This window comes from Ammospiza caudacuta, chromosome 13 (genome assembly GCF_027887145.1).
Source record: "Ammospiza caudacuta isolate bAmmCau1 chromosome 13, bAmmCau1.pri, whole genome shotgun sequence".
NCBI classification, from domain to species: domain Eukaryota; kingdom Metazoa; phylum Chordata; class Aves; order Passeriformes; family Passerellidae; genus Ammospiza; species Ammospiza caudacuta.
The window spans coordinates 2721016-2740178 of NC_080605.1; the positions used below are offsets into that span (position 1 = coordinate 2721016).

Below are 19163 nucleotides of genomic sequence, written 5' to 3' on the forward strand. Positions count from 1 at the left end.
CCTCCTCCCGCACCCCGGCACGGCTCGGGAACCGCTCGGGAACCGCCTCCCGCACCCGGCACCGCTCCGGAGCCTCCTCTTATATCCCGGGTACCTTACCTGGCGCTTGCTCAGGTACCTTCTCCTGATCCTCGTTCCTGCCCTGGTCCCTCTCCACAGCTACGGTCCCCACCCTGCCGCGCCCCCGCCAGTGCAGCCGCGGTGCCGGCAGTGCCGGGGCAGATCTGGATGAGCACACCGTGTAAATTGTTGCTGATTGATCAAGCTGTCATTACCACCCCATCCTCACACCCCTAACACCCTCTGTTTGACCAACAGAACCAGGAGAGCATGTCAGGGTTTTCACAAATGGACTTTCCTCGATGGTTTGTCAGTAATTCTAGCTTTTCAAAGTGCTGGAATACTGCCCTGGGTGGCCCAACCGGCCTAAAAGTGACATCAACTATTCTCATGCAATTTTGGTTTTGTGGTGCCTGTTACATGTGGATTTCCAAGCACTTGTGCAGGAAAATTAAACTGATCAAAACTGTGCAGTCAGTCCAAAGGAGAGCAAAAGACTGACTTGCACAAATTCACACCTCAGGTGTTGACTGTTCCTGGTCCATGACTTCCCTTTCAGATCCCACCAGAATGTTCCAGTGATGTGGCTCCAGCCCCTGCCTTCTGAGAGGAGGTAAAACACGAGCAGAGGTTGCCCAAAAAGGCAGCAGGAATTCCTTCCTTGAAAAGCCTCAGAACTTCACAAAGCACTGAACAACTTGAATAACTTTGACCTCAGTCCTGCTCCAAAGAGAGGAGACCAAAGGCTCCACAGGGCCTTTCCAACCTGAACTTTACCTAAGGTGAGGTAAATGGTCAGTATTGCAACATTCTCACCTTGTGGCAAGTAAAGATTCACACCTTACACATTTTAGCCACTTGAGACATATTTCAGATCTTGACAATGTGGATACTGATACACATTCAGTGAAAGGATGAAGTCACATATTGTCTGGACTAGGCTGGTGTCCCAGGGAAAACACCTGGAGTGTGTGAGGGACCTCAGTGTCCTCCTTGGGGACACTCCACCTCAGGAGCCCTTCTGGCTCCCACTCTGCCAACAGTTCCACTGATACTCAACCCTGCTACTGGCAACAGCTCCACTCAGAGACATCTTTTATAGGTGTTTCAATATTTTAATAATGAAACCCCCAAATTACAACAGCTGAAAAGACTGGAAGGCATATTTACTGCATCACTGGCATCATCTTTATTGCAAGTCTCTCAGGTTTTGGTTACCTTGCCTGTTTTCAAGCATTTAAGCCACATCATAGTGAAAACCTAGTGCTAATACAATAACTAAACCTTTTCCATAATAAAATAACTATTGATTCATCCTTCCTTTACCAGAACAAGTAAAAAATACAACTGAAATACTAAGGCTATCACTGAAAAAGCGAGTTACCAAGGCTTTCAGTAAAGCTTCCTATAAAAAATGTGTAATTAGCAGAAATCCTGGTTCTGCTCACTTATTTGAAAAATACACCAGAAAACAGTCCAATTATAAAGAGAAGCCAAATTCTACCAGTACCTGCTCAGTCCAACAGTGAGTACAGAATTTCTGCAGCAGTGAAAGATTTGTCTCCTCTGTGCAGCAGTGTTTAACCACAAATTCAGTGTTTTCTGTCAGAGACCTTTTTCTGCACATGCAGCATATTCAACACGTGACAAAATATTCCACCTGCTTTAAACATTTTACTAATTAAGAGGAAACAGATTCAGACACAACAACATTAACAGCACTTCCAGACATGAAGTATTCATTTTAGCAATATATCCTTTTCTTACAAATAGCATAGAGCAAGCGACAAAAAGTTAACTCAAAAATTGCACAATCAAATACTCAAGAAGCTTAAGTTCCAAATTAATGTAATTTTTACCAATAGAGATTTTGTTGTCTACGATAGCATTACTTAAATAAACTGTCAAGTTATAGTAAATTAAAACTACAATGCATAACAATTCTGTCAGTTGTCACTGAAAAACAGGAGTCCAAGCCAACCTAAATTCTCCAAGGGCCTGAGTTGTTCTGGTAATACCTCACTGTTACAAAGGCTGTTCTTGAACATTCTGCAACAAAGCACTTACAGATGATGTTACTGATGTCCTTTGTGGGCTTTTTTCATCTATAAAATGGAGATAAAAGAGAAAATATCAAGATAAATGTTGCCCCAAACCACTGCACAATTACAGACCAGCTATCCATAGACAAAGGCTTGTCATTTAATTGCTCCCATGGTCTCCAAAGCACAGGAGCAATGCTCCCTGTGTGAGGGATGCATGGATTTATCACTGGGAAACTGCTGCAGAGGCTCTCACAGACCAGCATCACAACAGAGGCTGGGCAGAGAGGAGACCAATTTCCTGATAATTGGAAGCATTTGCCATCAGTAGAAAATTCAGTGCTGAGTACCTGCACCTGTAACCTGTAGTATTTCTTGGAAAGGTCAACGCTTGTCCGGCCTTTCTGGAAAGGGTAAGACCACAAAATCAAATTCCAGTGGTTGCCCATCTTCTGGACGCCTTTCAAAAGGCAGTTGATTTCTTCAGTTGTGAAATCTTTTCGGACTCTTCTCTTGTTCAAAGGTCTCGTGCTCATGGCCAGGGAATACATTTCATTGCCCTGCAAATAATTATTTTGGTGTTATTAAGAATGATGTAAATGTACATGCTATTTTGCACGTTGAACTAACATATTACTGGCAATTCAACATTTAACAGTTGTACAGAAATGGTCCCACTGGCAAGGGAACAATGCTTCTCCAAGGTTTCTTCACTGTCACTACTTACTAAAATACAGTATTTTTCTGGGATCTTCATTTCTGTTGTGCCTACATAGTTTATTCTTTTAGCAGGTTTATTCCTTTAGGTTTCTGTTACTTCCATACTGTGCAAATCTTCATCAATACAGGAAAAATCAGACCTTCAGATCCACCGTTCTGAAAGTATGTCAGCTGAAAAATGCTGAACTCAATTCAAGGCTAAATCAGTGTGACTGGAGTAGAATCAACACAGGAATATTACTTTAACAAGGTTCATTTTGCTACTAGGCTACTGTTAAAGGTGACTAAAAAAGAAACTACGCAATTCCTACTTTTATTTGGCCATTTATAAACATGTCAGTGCATGATTAGGCTGTGCATAACTAACCTCATCTTTGTCAAGTGAATGTGTGCAATTTTCTTTTAAATGCTGACATTTCTGGCTGCACATCTCTTTGACTCTCTGTCTCTTCTGGTTAGCATCCTGGGATTTTTGTAAAGCTACAAAATTGTGAACAAGGAGGCCACTTAGTCACGTTAAGCTAACTAAAATCTACTGAAAAACTGGATATAAAACTGTAAAGGAGCATTTATTCTAATTAATCTGAATATGTAAATGTTGCTTTGTTAATACTACCTCATTCTCCTTAGATCTTTTTCTCATAATCCACATTAAGACATAGGGACTATTGATAAACCAGAAGCAAATAATAATATTATTGATGTTCAAGTTGATTTCTGTGAGAGAAAGTGTAACAGTTTATTTAAATTTACAGCCATTTATCTCCAATAGCAAGGACAGGTACTTCTCTCAATGCCCTGACCTAAACCCAAATACTGATCTTTCAGATGTGCATATCAGAGAATTCACTTTCTGATAATACTCACAGTTTTCATAAGCAGGTGTCAAGTTATAGTTGCTAGTCCACCTAGTAGTATTCCTACTATATTCATCTCTCTTTGAAGTATTAGATTTATCTTTTCTATTTGGAGTCAAAAGAATGCCTTAAAAAATAAACAATAAAACATTACACACCTTTATGAGAAAAAACCCAAATCATAAAACAGAGGTTATGTTTTAGGAATTAAAATTTAAGCGAGAGTTATTTTTTGAGCTATACCACTAATCTGGTCTTGGAAGAACGACTGGAAAATTCAGTTTACTTCAGCTTACAGGAAATGTGTACTTGCTAAAGATAATACATTGTTCTAATGGGCTTTCAAGATGAAATACAGTTGCTTTGGTTGTTTTTTTTTGTTTTAAAATTCCTTTGTGGTTTTCATAACACCAATTACTCAATTACTGAATCTGATGGGGAAAAATATAAACAAATTTTAAAATCAACCTACTAGCTTTTACTGGGCATAAATTAAATAAAATAACCATGTGAACAAGGCTTTTGACAATACGAGTACTAAAAATAAATTTTTGGTGGGAATTTCAAAATTCAAATTTCAATTCTCATTTCAAAGAATTCATTCTTAAGGATTCCCCTTGTAGCTGAGTATCACAAGCCCCAAGTCCTTAGCAGAGCTCCCAGCAGGAACTGGAATGAATCTAGTGGAATAACATGTTTGGAACTGCATAAGGAGTGGTGCTGAATCCAGGTTCAGGCAGCTAAGCTCTGCTCTGAGCCTGACTAAACCTCTCCATTTTAGAAAACAATGCCACAAAAAACTGAGGAATAGCAAATGCCATGGAAGTAACCCAGACAGGATTCAAAACAGGATCAATACAGCAAGTGCCTGATAACTTTGCAGGGAAATAATGTGCATTACACAATTTCATTATTATAGAGTATGCATCTTCTGGCCTAATAATATACAGATTGTTCTCAGAATCTAGAGGGGGAAAAAAAATTTCTATTCACAGTCTCCCATTATAAAGTTCTGCAAAAGAATTAATAGACAGTAAGGGCTTTTCAAACTAGTTTCTGAACCAAGCCCTTACTTTGGAAATGATCCTTCTTGCTCCTAAAAGTTGGTATTTCTTTATGCAGCCTGTCTTTCTCTACTGAGGCCAGCGGCATTTCTGGAAAATATAAGATGAACACCAGTACAAATGCCAATAAGTAATAACTGTTTAATTTTCAGAATTCATTCTTTAAACCAGAAAAAATAGAGGATGCGCTTCTATTTAATTCATTAAGATCTCTAAGTATCCTAGACTCATAAGTGCATCAGGAATGGTGTGGCCAGCAGGAGCAGGGAGATCATCCTTCCCCTGTGCTCAGCACTGCTGAGGCCTCACCTCAACTGCTGTGTCCAGTCTGGGCCCTCAGCTTGGGAAGGACCTTGGGACACTCGAGAGCATCCAGAGGAGGCAACGAGGCTGGAGAGGGGCTGGGAACACAAATCCTGTGAGGAACCCCTGAGGGAGCTGGGGGTGCTCAGCCTGGGGAAGAGGAGACTCAGGGGTGCCTGTATCACTCTCTACAGATCCCTGAAAGGATAGTTGTGGTCAGGTGGGGTTGGTCTCTGCTCCCAGGCAACAACTGACCGAACCAGAGGACACGGTCTCAAGCTGCACCAAGGGAAATTTAGGTTGGATATTAAGGAAGGTTTTTCACAGAATGAATGATAAAGTTCTGGAATGGTCTACCTGGGGAGGTGGTGAGTCACCATCCCTGGATGCATTTAAAACAAGGCTGGATGTGGCACTCAGTGCCATGGTTTAGTTGAGGTGTTGGGGCATGGGTTGGACTCGATGACCTTAAAGGTCTCTTCCAACCCAGTCATTCTGTGATGCTGTGAATACTGAATGAAATTACTTTGGTGTGATGTCATACATTTACTCACACATATTTCAACTTAACACATTCCTTTCTCTTAGGACTTGACTAATTCTGGCAAATGTGAGAGTCTTATGAAAGCCTATAATGAGCATCTGTCACCATGGCAAGAAACACACAAAGTCCTTCAAAACAGGAGTGGCCAGTTCTGATCTCACTTGGTACAAATCACTGTAAATCAAATTCAATGAGTGAGTTTCAAACAGCAAGACAATCAGAAATAAATAAACAAAAGTTCAGAGCTGTAAATGCCATTCTAAAGCAATGGTTCCAAGTACTGAACATAAACTCCATACTCTGGTGAGTTGCAGATCTGTTGCTGTTTCCAGCAGCCACCCTGCGGAGCTCCCCTCGGTATCTTTCTTCTGCCTCCAGGATAACTCTGTGGTGCTCACACCTATGCAGGCATCTGTGCAACATCGTGGTGAAGGTTTTGCTGTTCAGGGACAGTCCTCCTGCTGTACAACCTGGGAAAAACAGGATATTGCAGAAATAGCAATCACGGCTTCTAAAGGAGCCACCACAAAGTTCAGGGTTTTATTTTGCTCACTAGGATCAATTTGACTTCAGGTTTTCCATACTCATGGTGCTTTTATGTGCCTTCTTGAAATACTATGTACTTGTTCTCTTAGAAAAAAAATGGTTTCAACATTTTATGGGACTAAGTTATACTGCACTTCCACTCCAGAAGTACTGAGTGGGGCACAGATCCTCTACAGAACTACAAATATTGGTGGGATGGGAAGACACAGGCCTCAGTTCCATTTGCACATTTATCCAGGAGCCAAAATATATATATTATGTGCCATATATTTTTTTAAACTTTGTGTTGTAACAGGCATGAATGGTCTCACAGGAAGCCTTGCTGTTCATTTTTGAGGACATTCCCTAGGGTAATTTATGCTTTAAGATATCCTTGGATGCTCTCATGGATGCCCTCATACATCAGCTGAAGGAGAACTTGTGTGAGGAATCACAGGAAGGGCACAAGTCCATATTTGTAACATTCTGCCTTAAGATAAAGCAGTGCTAAAGCTCAGCTTGAATTTAGTTTGACAACTCGGATAAAAACAATGTTCAAACGTGGGTTATGGGCTGCTTTAGGGGTTCTTTTGTTTTCTGTGGGTTTTTGTTCTGTTGAGGGTTTTTAAATAAAGGAACATTGGCTTGATTACAAAATCCACTCACAAATCCAGAGTACCACCAGCATTCTCATGACCTACTGATGGAGCAGGCTGAGGAATCAGAGCTTGGGGTAACAGAGGGCTGGAGCTGTGGATTACCATGAAACAGCAGTGAGGGAGAGAGAGGGGCTGCAGAACACTGAGGAGGTTTAGCAGGCAAAGAAATGAGGGAAATGAGCAGGGCTACGTGTTCTTCCTTCCTGTCTGAAGGCAGAGAAAGGAGCAAAACACCTGCTCAAGTATTCTTCTAATTATTCTTCTAATTAATTCAAGTTACTGTATGTTCTGTTTGTCAGCAAACCCACATTATTACATGGACTGAAACTGCAATTTGTCAGTTTCATTTCAATATTTATCTTTTATATTGGAGGTAGAAAAAAAGAAGGGAAAGGGGAAAGGGGAAAGGAAAAAGGAAAAAGGAAAGGGAAAGGGAAAGGGGAAAGGGCAAAGGGGAAAGGGAAGGGGGAAAGGGAAAGGGGAAGGGAAAGGCTTTGTTATTACATATCAGGTAATAGAAAAGATGTGTTACAATTTCTGTCAAGACAATCCACTTACTGCACTGCTGACTCTTTAAGGCTTTTTATGTACACTGGAAAGAAAGATCTAAGATAATACTTACCCAAACACCTTAAATCTGCAATTTTATGGGATGAAGATACAGCTGAAGTACTTTTGACTCTCTCAGTTTTCTCTGAGCAGAATGAATGTTGACCTAAATGAGGGAGGAAAAAAGTCACTAAGGAATATAATCCATCTTTTGCCACGGTAATCATGCATCAGCGCAACTACATCCAACTGCATTTTCTATTTGTAGATTATTAAAGTATAACTAATAGAACAGCAGAAATCCAAATGAAATTGCTCAAGTTAAATGCCTCACATTGACATTTCTGTAATTCCAGAATAACCATATTCAATTAAATGTTTTTTCATTACTCTCCCAAAGGATATTACCTCAACTTGTAGACAGCAAATGAGCCCAGTAAACCCATATTCCTTAACCAAGTGCTATAAACTTTATTTTTGTTTGGAATCAAGTGCTGAAAAATGTAATGTATTGGAATAATACATATTCTCAGTTTAAACAGGTGTAACCTGGAGATCAGCTGGATGCCTGTAAAGCTCCCATTCTGGCAAACTCTAATCTAAGGAATACTTAACAATTTTATAAATTAACAGGAAAGTAAACAATGAATAAAGATTTGATTGAACTGATCCCAGTTCTGAAATAAATGTATCAGGCCAGGATTAATGCAAATCTGGAAAACTCTTCTCTTAAACACATGTTCATCATGTAGGAACAGCATCAGGCAAAAGTCACTCTCACAGGCAGGTTCTATCCCAGCCTTACAGGCACAGCACCAAACCTCCATTTTCTGTTAGTGGCTTTCACTGGTCATTACAGATTAAACACTAAACTTAATCTCTGATACATTCATTTGTACAATTAAAATCAGTTTAAAAAAACAAAGCTAAAATACGATTTAGAAGAAAAGTAGGATAAATATTCTCCTGATAAAATTGTGTACAATATAAAATTCCAACACTATGCAAACCCATTGAAGGATATTACACATAAGGCACCTCTGTGATCTAATGTTACATAACAAGTGATAAAAAGTAGTGATAAATGTACACAAAACTAATTAAAATTTCATTAAGAACAAAATCAGCTCAGAAAGGAATATGTGTAGCTATTTGTACCTGATGTGCATGTCTGTTTCATATTTTTAACAGTCTCTGCTGGTTGTTTAAATAACTGTTCACTGGGAAGATCAAAATGTAAACAAATTAAAACCAGTAGACCAATAAAAACAATGTACGTTTACCTGCAAATGAATACACACATTCCAAGGGCACAACAAAAAAACATATTAAATATATAAAAGAGAAAACTCTAAAAAAATTATTCTAATTATCCCAAGTTACTGGACTTATGGCACCCAGCATGTAAGCAGTGCATGTTAAAACCTGTTTCCCAGAGATCTGTGCCTGGCATTCTGTGCAGTCTGTCCAGCAGGGAGTGCAGAGCTGTCACTGGTTTCCTGCGTAATTTGCAATTCAGATTCACATAAAGATTACCAAGTGTACATAAAGCTCTCACAGAGTCTTCAGAATACTGTACCCTTCACCATTTGCAGCACTCTAAAAGGCAATTGGTTTTCTTCTTTTCTTAGATTAATTAACTTCTGTGCAACCAACACACTGCTATGATACCCTGATGGAGCATTTTTGTGTCCCTGACTCCCTCTGAAAGCCACAGGAGCAAGAAGCCTGATCCATGGTCACCTTCCAGTAACTCCTGTGTTCACACAAACACATATTCAAAACGAGATTTTTTAAAAATTAATATTTTAAGAATTTTGTGCATCAGAGCCCAGAACAACAACTAAAGCAGCTGTGAAATTACGCTAACCAGTAGCAAGGCAAAATTTACCTGAACGTACCATGGAAAATATCCAGGCTCTTGGTGATTTCTGTGCTAGTTGCAAAGTAACAATATCAGCAAACTGCACAGAGCAAGGTGCAGCCAGACACACAAAAAAAGCACAAGAAAAATGTGGAACTCAAAAAGTCCAAAACAAAACATACCACCCTCAAAATGTAGTTTTGCTTATACTTTTCCATTGACTGTCTTGAGGAATATTCCAGATATAAACTCAAGAGAATGGAATCTGTATTTATCATTGCAAGTTAGCTATCAATAATTTTGGGGTTATCAATAGGAAAGATAAACACAAGCAGCAAAAGAAAATTAGCATCTCTGTGAGAGCAATGAGCAAGAGAACAGTTCCAAATAGGGCTGTTCCACCACTGGAACATAAGGGGAGAACAGCAGAGGTGCAGAAACTTTTCCCCCTACTTTGCAGACACTCCAGTTTAGTATTTTTCCAAGCAGTTCTCTACCTGTTGTTTCCCTAGTAAATGCACACTATAGAAACCATTGTAGTTTTGTCCAAACCAACAGCTGACATCTTGATCTGTTACACCAGTGAGAATTTTAGGGCAAAAGCCATGGATGATTTTCAGCACTATGCTGAAGGCATTCAAATGTGCCCTAAAAGAGGCACTCTGTCCAACACCAGCACTCAGAGAGCAGCAGCTTTACAATGACTGTAATCTTTGATCTGTGACCTCAAAAACAATCTCTGATGGGCCACCAAAGGGCTACATCTTCCACTAGGAAAAACACCCATAGTTAGTTACAGGTAATTAAAACACCTGTCAATCTGGAATGACTAAAGAAAAGCAACTTAGTATTTCTGCTTAGGTGTAAAATTCTCACCCTGCCTGAAGATCAGACCGACTTTTTCCACAAGCAGTTTTCCCATTTAAATTGTGACTTTGAGGCACACTGTCTGTTTGCAGCTCAGTGACTGAACATGGAATGTTCCTCTGTTCAATTTGCCTGGTAGAAGCTGCATCCATAGTGTTCACTGTTTCATTTTTTTGTGGAGCAGAAGTTAGAGATGGAGCAAGAACCTGATTATTCAACTTTGAGGTCAACTGTGGACAACAGACGACTTTCTGTGTTCCTTCTGCGTACTTCTTTGGATCAACAGGTTTCACTTCGTGGGATTTTAATGCTTCAGAACTGGCTACTGAAGATTCATCTACAAATATTTCTCCTTGCACTCTTTCCTGTATTGAAAAGTACTGATTAGTGACTATGTGAGCTCCATAAAAATGTTAAATAAATCCAGTGCCAGGATTAACTACATAGTCTAACTCTGACAGTTCAGCAAATTCCAGAAAACCCTCTGACTGAGCTGAGAGCCAGCAAGACAGCAATGCCACTGAATATGTTGAGGGGGTACTTCCTAAATGCTAATTTCAGGCTGAAGCAAGGAATTGGCTACTAAGGTACTGCTAGAAAGTAAGAGGCATCTAAATAACTCATAAACTTGCTGTTCCAAACCCACAGATACATAGCAGCTTTAGAGCACATGGAGAAAATGAAACAACTTTATCTCAGCCTATGTTTGCATTCTCCTTTATCATCTATCCCACCACAGCCATACAACCCTGAGCATTTCATGCATGCAAATATTAAAATTATAGGTTTGAATGTCCAGCAATTAAAAATTATTTCAACTTCTTTTTCTATCTCATAGAAAATCTGGGGTTACAATAAACAAGAGCACTTCATACAATACAGATGCCTCCATTCTCTGCACACCTGTAACTCAGTCTGATCTACAATATTGATAAAAGCTGCAGGCTGTAGTTTCACACAAATCCAATGTTTTTTCCTGGGTTTTTTGCTCACATGGAAATTATCTTAAGGATTTACTTTCACTTTCTCCTTAAACTCTGGAAAGGTGTGATTAGTTTTATACTATTTTGGTAAACAGACCAACCTCATTGTGCTGTTTTTCAATTGAGTTTATTCTGTGTAAAATTTCTTTTGCTTTCTTCCAGTAGTCTTGCAGACATCTATTTCTGACTTGCACATCCAATTCTTCTGCATTGTTCACATTTAATGAGTTATCATATAATTTCAGAGACAACTGTTCAGCTTTATAAAATATAAAACAAGATTAATATTTCAAATTTTATCAAGTAACATTTTGAAAGTATTTATTATATTTAGTACGCTGAGGGACAGCCCCAATAATTTAATGCAAAATAACAATTTTTATAAAACTTAAATTTATACATAAATGTTAACACACTTGAAATATACACTGCAGTTACAAGAGGTGAACTTGCAATTATAGCTCCTATAAACAGTTTTCACAGTGATGCTGTGAAAAAAAAAAAAAAAAAGCTTTTTCATTGAATTAACTCTGGCTTCTTCACCAGTATGAATTTCTGCTTTTTTAAAAAACAACTCCATATTAATGGACACTACAAATCTCCACACCTCCTCAATCTTACACAAACCTCTCAGTTGTGCTTGCAGCACAGAAATGTAGATACCTGTTTGTTTTTTCCTAATTGGCAACTGCACACCTTCCACGCTCTAGAGATTACAGGACAAGGTCTCCCTGTTTCATGGGAGGGATTGTACAGATAAGTAATAAAAAAACTGAGAGGGGGGACCTAAAAATACATCCTATTTTAGAAAAAAAAAGATCAAGATTTCTTAATATTAGAAATTAATGTAGACACAGTGATTTTGGGCTTGATTATCTCATGGTTTATTCTCTCCCTCTAGTGGTACGTCCCCAGGAAGAGAGTATCCACTGGGTGTTAAATGACAGTGTTTGTATTTTCCACACAATTTATAGATGGGAAAACTTTAAGAACTGGCCCTACATGGAGAGGTTTCACAAATGCATTTTTGCAACACTGTTGGAATTTTTACTTCTCTTTTTTCTGCCTAAGTCAGTTCTTGATGACAAAAAAGCAACTTTCTGTGCAGAAAACAAACATCTTTTGGAGTACACAGAATTACAAAGCTGCTGCAGTTAAAATCACTTGGGGAATAACACAGAGATGGAAACAATCACTCTCATTTTTAAAGCAGTAACAGCAAGCTTACTCATTTGTTTGCAGTTCTGCAGCACAAAAGTAGCAGCTTTGATGAGTTCCTCGTCCTGAGATTCTGTCAATACCTGAATCATAAGTGGCAGACCATTGTTCTGAAGCAGCTCACACTGGTTCTCTTCTAGAACAGGACATGGTAAAGGAAAGCTTTGGTTTCAGCCCCACACACCTCAACCTTACAATAATTTTAGGGGCCAATACTGGCAGCTCTCTGCAAGTTTCTGTAGAAAGAGAGATTTGCATCCCAGACCCGAGCCTGCTGCAGGGACAGCAGGAGTTAACATCCCACAGGATGATTTGACCAGAACTCAGATTGCTGTAAGAAAACTGAAGGATAACTGAGACAAATTATACCATGGAGTTCCAAGCTCATTTAATTGTGGCCTAAAACATTTGAATAATGACTCCTGTACTTCTTCTCTTCCATTACCTGCTCTTGGAGTAGATATGTGACATTTCTGTGAGGCCTGAGATGAGGAAATATCAAAATCTCAATGTTTATAATGAGCAAAATCAAATTAGTAGTTTAATCCTGGTCTAGCCAATCTGTTCCTCCTCATTTATTATATAATTAGCTGAATTTTTATTGTGATCTCATTCGCATATGTATTCATGTAATTGATAACTTGCTAAACATAGTTCTTTCTTCTTTAAACTCAATTAAAAAAAGAAATAAAAAAAATTTAACATTTTTATTTTGACAGGGTTGACATTTTAAGAAAAACCTTTTTTCTGTTGAAACAATTGTTCAATAATTTTTAAATAATTTTTTGATTCAAAAGACATTTTCCATTAAGTCTTGTTTCACTAATTCTTAATGAAAAAATGTCTGTTAAAACAAATTTATGACCGATTGAGCTAATTATTGAACATGTCATTGGCACTCAGAGGATGAAAATCAACTAGGATTTTTGAACATAAGGCCTTCATCTTGTTTATCTAAACATACATGAGAAAAAAAAGAAGTACAAATGAATTTCCCTTTCTCTTTGCTTGCACTACCACAAAACACCAACTGAAGTGCTGTATTTGTACCAGATATGCTTGGACAAGCCCTGAGGAACATGACAAAAACATTTCAGGGCTACCTGCTGCTTCTGTGTCCTGAAACCAATGCACTTCCATGGCTTTTACAAATAGCACTGGCCTTGTAAGCAGTGGACAGAAGCTGTATGTGCCAAGGACCGTGAAAAAGAGAGCTCAAGAGAACTCATTTGCTGTGTCTGCATTGTAGTAGCTTCCAGCTCTGGATTAATTATTCCCTGTGACACCTAAGCCCAGCTCTGAATTCTTGCATATTTAGTCTACTTTTTTAAAGCTACTAAAGACACTTGCTGCTTACATGCTTTAAAATTTAACAATGGAATAATTTAGAAAACTTTTTGTCCAAATACTGACATAGTATTATTTAACAGAACTCTCTCTCATGCCCCAGCCTTGATGAAGTGACACCACTGGGGGAGTCAGGAGATGAGAATTTAGGAGAAGCTGACAGACAGTGAAAAAAAAAAGCAAATCTTACCACAAACTTCAGTGCAGTGTCCAATTGTTAGAATAATACTGATTTTTTCTCCTGTGCTCAGTGTCTCGTTGGACAGCAGCTTCAGCAGCTCTGACACAGTGTGATACTTTGCCAAGACAACACCCATGGCAGCTGTTTGTTAAAATAATTGGAAGGAAAATAAACGAGATCATGAGTGTACAGGAATTGAACTCTACAAACCCCTCAAAGCCTTGGGCTGCTCAGCCCTGCCCTGCTCCACGTGGAACAGCTCAGATTGCCCCATGCCTCCTGTGCTGCTCCCAAATGCAGCCCTGCCCGTCCTCCCAGCCTGTGCTCCATGGAGGTGAGGCAGAAGATCTGATGGATGAGGGCTTTGCACTGTGCAGCTTTTGCAGATCCCTGCTGAGTTTCTCCTTTATCAGCTCCAGCATGGAGCCAGAGAGAGTTGAATAAAACAACAGAGTATCTGCCATAAAAGAGCAGGGGGCAAGCCCTTCCTGGCACTGGCAACACCCCTGCTGGTCCATCCACGCTGAGGCCTGGTGCTGTCACACCCAACTGATCTGAAACTACCCTCACAACTAGTGCAGGATGATGCTTTTAAACTTTTGGGAACTTCCATTTGAAGCTCTTATGGCAGAAGTGGGAGATACACCAACCATGGCCACAGCACAGGTTGATCAGCATCACAGGTTTATGCAAACCTTCTGTGGAAAACACCAAACCTCATCAGCAGAGCAGTACCCAGCCAGCAAACCAGAGCAGAGTGTGCTGTGCAGAAACACCACATTGGTTCAGCTCCACCTCTGAATGATTAAAGCTTCCTTAAGCTACACTATTTATTATTCAGGCACAGGCCTAACTCCAGGATCCATGACTGGTCAAACCCAGGCCCAGAGCTCAGCTTTACTTACCCAGCACAGGCTGTAGCATCTTATTTTTAATTTTTAATTTTCAGTTGAGTTTAAATTTCACTGTATTTATTTTAGCAACAATGGGACAGTAATCCACCTCAGATGAACTGAATCACTCCCCACTTACACCTCTGAGTTTTAAAAAACACTGCAACATCCACTGGGATGTGTACAACTTAACTGCCTTTAAGCATTCATTTCTGCAACTTTACCACCAGCACAAGACTTTAAAAATTGCATTTTAAAATTACTATAGATAACAAATGTCTTTCCACTCACAGTTATTAGCAATACAGGCATCCAGAGTCTTTGTTACTACCACGGCAAGTTTCATGCTGGAGTGACTCAAACAAGAATCATGCATAAGCTCAAGGAGAACTTTGGCTAATGTATCCAATCCTCCAATAGAAGCAAAATACTTCTGCACATATGCTTGGTGGAAAAAACAAAAAATGTGATTTAAGCGACAGAGTTTGCAAATTATTTTAGCATTTCACTGAGTAAGTCCATTAGAGTTTTTCTGTGCATGTGTTAGTCATTACATTTCTTATACAACAGAAGCTGGATATACATTATTCTCATAAAGAAATGCAGTGACTGCATATAAAATAGTTACAGGAAAACATGACCCTAGTATGTGCACACAAATGGCAGACATCATGCCCGAGTTCTACCAATCAGTCATGTAATAAGGACTTTAATTTAGACACACTTTTAATCAGAACAGCTCCAAACAGTTTTACTGACCCTAGGAAATGTCACCAGACTGTGGCTATCTGTGGACATGAGCACAGCATAGTGTAAGTAAAGATGTGGAATACAGTGGTCAAAGTCGGAAGAACAGCAAATGACTTTGTTAGAGATAAATTGACAAGAAAGAAAAAATCATTTAGCTCTCTAATTAAACTTCCTTTTATCAAATGCAAAACTGTGTAAAGCTTGAGCTGCACTTACAGTTATTTGCAACAGTGAGACCAAGAAATGAACAAATGGGACGAACTATCTCAGGCTCTGTGCAACTCTCCAGCCACTCTTTGGCATGGGGAAAAACTGAACAGCAAATGTTTTGGTTATCTTCTGCAAAAGTAAAAACAAATTACCCCAAATCAAAACACAATCATTGAAATCAACTTCAGCTGAACAGGAAAAATGAAACCAAAGTGTTACCGATTTGGAGAATATCTCTGAACTTCCTCCACAATTTTCAGAGCAACACGTACCGTTCTGGGGGTTGTTGACACAGGCACAGAGAGTGCTGCACACTGAGCACCAGAGCTGATAGCAGGGATCAGAGTTTTCATCTGACACATTCTTCTCAGACGTGGAGAGAGTTGTTCTGTTCAAGACAATGCAAGCAAGTCCCAAATAGTCAAGGAAACACAGCTGCTAACCAGTCCATTATCTGTCTGTTTGAATTGCAACCCTGTTTACCTGAACAACTGCAGCAGCAGGCTGATGCAGCCTGTGTCTCTGACACAGGTTTGCCCATTTTCTAAAAGAGAACACACACAAGACTCCAGAGACAAATGCAATTGCAGACAAAATCTTAACAGCAAGTTTAATTTACATACATACATTCCCTTTCCCAAGCACATATCCTCCCCAGAAGGAAATACAAAATCATATCAACATGTTGGTAAATAACCTTTCTATTCCTTCTATTCTAGTCTCTCTTTCTAGACACTCTCAGAAACTATGGGTTTCCATTTGCAAACTGTATTTTTAGAACTAAACCACGTTCTGCTGTTTAAGAAAATCCCAGTAAACAATGACATACTTTGACAATTCAGGTTCAGTTACATGCAAACATTCATCTTTATAAATTAACTTCACCAAAACATTGCTTATTGGCTGTGCCAAATTTTGGACTGCAGATTGGCAAATAGAAAAGGAATGTTGTTGTAACACAGAGGAAAAAAACCCATTTTTTTACTTACTATTATTTGACACCAGAGCTAAGATGACATAAACAGACATTCTTTTCAAGTTCACACCAGAATCCTTTTTAATTAAAAATAAAATGAGGTCTTCAAACAGTGCAGAAGTACACAAAGTCTGTTGACAATACACTGGAAACAGAAAGTGAAAACCATTAAGTGCTAAAGTAAGCCACTCATCATCCTAAATTATTAAGTCTCAGTTGTGGCCAGTACTTGGAGAGCAGAGACAGGGCAGGACTATGCAGTGCCTGAGGGCTTCCCCCTGGCAGTGAGTTCTACACCAAGCTTTGGAACAATCCAGGAGCCATTGAACACTTGCTGCTGAGGGAGAGGGGAGTGCAGGTGTCTGCAAACTCAAAGACACTCTGTGTGCACAGGGGAGCAAGGCATTGACCAAACCCAGGCGTGGACAGGGCAACTGGGGCACCCTCACTGCCCCTGCTCCAGCTGACAAGCTTTTAGTTTCATTTTGTGAGACCAAAAGAAAATGGAGACAAAGCAGGAGCACAGGTAATGACAGGGGGCCATAGCACGCTCAGAAATACAAACAATATTATTTTTATTACCATTACTCTCTATAATAATCCCCAATGTAAATAAAGCTGCTTCCTTTACGATGCAATGAGCACTGGACTTGGCAAGGTCATTTATAAACATCAAACCACCAATTTCTCGCAAGTATTCGCTCGCTTCACCTACAAGAGGAAAAAAGAGCAGAAACTTTTGCTTTTGTTTCTCTGCAAAATGAAAGGCTTCTAAGATTCTCCGACACCTCAAGCCTTATGTCCTCTAGACATTTTTACAGTGCCCACCAGTTCTTGGCATATTTGGTGATCATAAATGACTGCATTGGTTTAAGGAAAAGCCTTTCTTACTGTTTTGCTGGCAAATGGAATAGATAGTGATCAAAGCCTCCTTCTGAGACAGAGGGCAGTCCATCTGATATTTAAGGCATTCAAGCAGTAAGTTCAAATCTGTTTTCATATCTAGGAGCAAACACAAAAAACTTCATTAAAATTGTTATATTTTCTAGATATTAATCTAATATAACCTGTCCAAAATGTAGTATGTACATGCATTTTAAAACGGGGGGAAAAGTGAGCCAAAATGGAACCACACCACTTCTATTCAGCCACAAACAACAAACCTAGAAATATTTCTGTCCATAGTTTGTTATCTGAGCATGATTTCCTTTGCAGAGTAACAGCCTCCTTGTAATATTTCTGGCCTTTAATTACTAGTAATTCTTAGTAAGTCTGATGTAAACTACTAAATATTAAATTCACAACTGCAAGGTGCGTTAAGTGTAAATAATACAGAGCCCTTAAAGTATTCAGAGTGCAAATAAAATTCAGAGTGCAGTTGAAAATCTCTGGAGTAGTAAGGAAAGAGCCCAAGAGCACAAGGCTGCTGTGTGGTACTGAGTTACAGGAGACAGAAACCATGCAGCACAGCAGCACAGCCCTCAGTCAGGTGCTTGGAGATGTAACAGAAAATATTCTCTGCCTCCTACATACAACCCTGGGTGGGTAAAACAGACTTGGAAAATCTGCTTCTTAGTCTTTGGGCTATCATTAAAAGACTGACTTGGTAATTATTTCTAACAGTGACAGAAGGTATTGTTTACTGTAAACCCTTACAAGGTTTGAAGGTTCTTAAAGAAGGTAAAATACAATAAAAATGTGGATAAATATTAGCAAATAAAAAAAAAAAGTGACTTTGTGGTGGTGTGTCTTACTCTGAGTGTAGGTTTGGCATTGGATGTACCCTTTGCATATCCAATACAGTATCCAAAATTTGGCAACTAGGAAAAAGCACATTTTCCCAACTGCTCACCACCCCCCAACACGCCTATCACTAAAGTCTGCTAAAACTTTGTAAAACTGATGCAGATTATAATGATAAATTATATTAGATATCTTACCACACTGACTTATCTGCACCTTTTGAGTGTTCATTTTTGTTTTATCTCTGTTCTTGTTCTACAACAGCAAGGAAAAAGTGTTTTCAGTTCTGTTCAGATTAGCAGCGTTTATAATATATGCAGTATAAATTACATCATTTTTCTAAAATGCACTTTTCCCAATTTTCTGCTTTTACTCTGTCATCTCTCACACACAGTTTAATGTATTCCTGTATGGCAAAGTTTTCCTTTGGAAATGATGTTGTAGTGCGTTTTTAAGTTTCTCTTGTGTTCCCCCATTTTATGTATCATTCTCCTGTTGTCCTTGTAAAATGGTTCTTCCCTCCCCAGTTTTCCCGCCACAGCTCTCCTGACAGTTATGTTACTGTGGTTACCCCTGCCCCCTTCAGTTGTCAATAGTTCAAGTTATGTAACTTCCCCTCCCTTATTTTACCATCTAAGTAAGCTTTTCCTCCTCCCTGGGCTCAGTCAATCAGCCCCCACTCCTCCCAGCTTTCGAGAACCTTCTTCTCTTTGGGGGATGCAATTGGCTGGGGTCCCGGGGCTCCTCTCTAACCTTGTGTTTATTGGATATGTTTGCATGTCAGTTATGTTGTGCATCTCCCTATATG

The 19163-nt window shown here is 39.3% G+C and overlaps 1 protein-coding gene across 1 annotated transcript; it reads right to left on the bottom strand.

Annotated features, from left to right (window-relative positions):
• Window positions 1–2006: 2006 nt before the first annotated feature.
• TERB1 (telomere repeat binding bouquet formation protein 1) lies at window positions 2007–18586 on the bottom strand. Its single transcript, XM_058813806.1, has 20 exons — window positions 18553–18586; window positions 17504–17614; window positions 17195–17323; window positions 16626–16757; window positions 16120–16180; window positions 15909–16024; window positions 15643–15765; window positions 14968–15120; window positions 13793–13924; window positions 12266–12391; window positions 11139–11296; window positions 10064–10419; window positions 8482–8543; window positions 7397–7489; window positions 5890–6060; window positions 4753–4833; window positions 3690–3806; window positions 3190–3302; window positions 2397–2662; window positions 2007–2016 (listed from the first exon to the last, which is right to left on the bottom strand). The coding sequence occupies exons 1-20, from the start codon at window positions 18584–18586 to the stop codon at window positions 2007–2009; spliced, it is 2544 nt and encodes an 847-aa protein (XP_058669789.1).
• Between the last annotated feature and the right edge of the window lie 577 nt (window positions 18587–19163).

Excerpts from the sequence above, each read along its gene's own strand:
- TERB1 (XM_058813806.1), bottom strand. The coding sequence starts at position 18,586 with ATGAACACTCAAAAGGTGCAGATAAGTCAGTGTG. Across the intron at positions 16,181-16,625 it reads AGCTCTGGTGTCAAATAATA|AAAATGGGCAAACCTGTGTC; the intron begins GTAAGTAAAAAA and ends GTTCTCTTTTAG. Across the intron at positions 3,303-3,689 it reads GACACCTGCTTATGAAAACT|CTTTACAAAAATCCCAGGAT; the intron begins GTGAGTATTATC and ends ACAATTTTGTAG.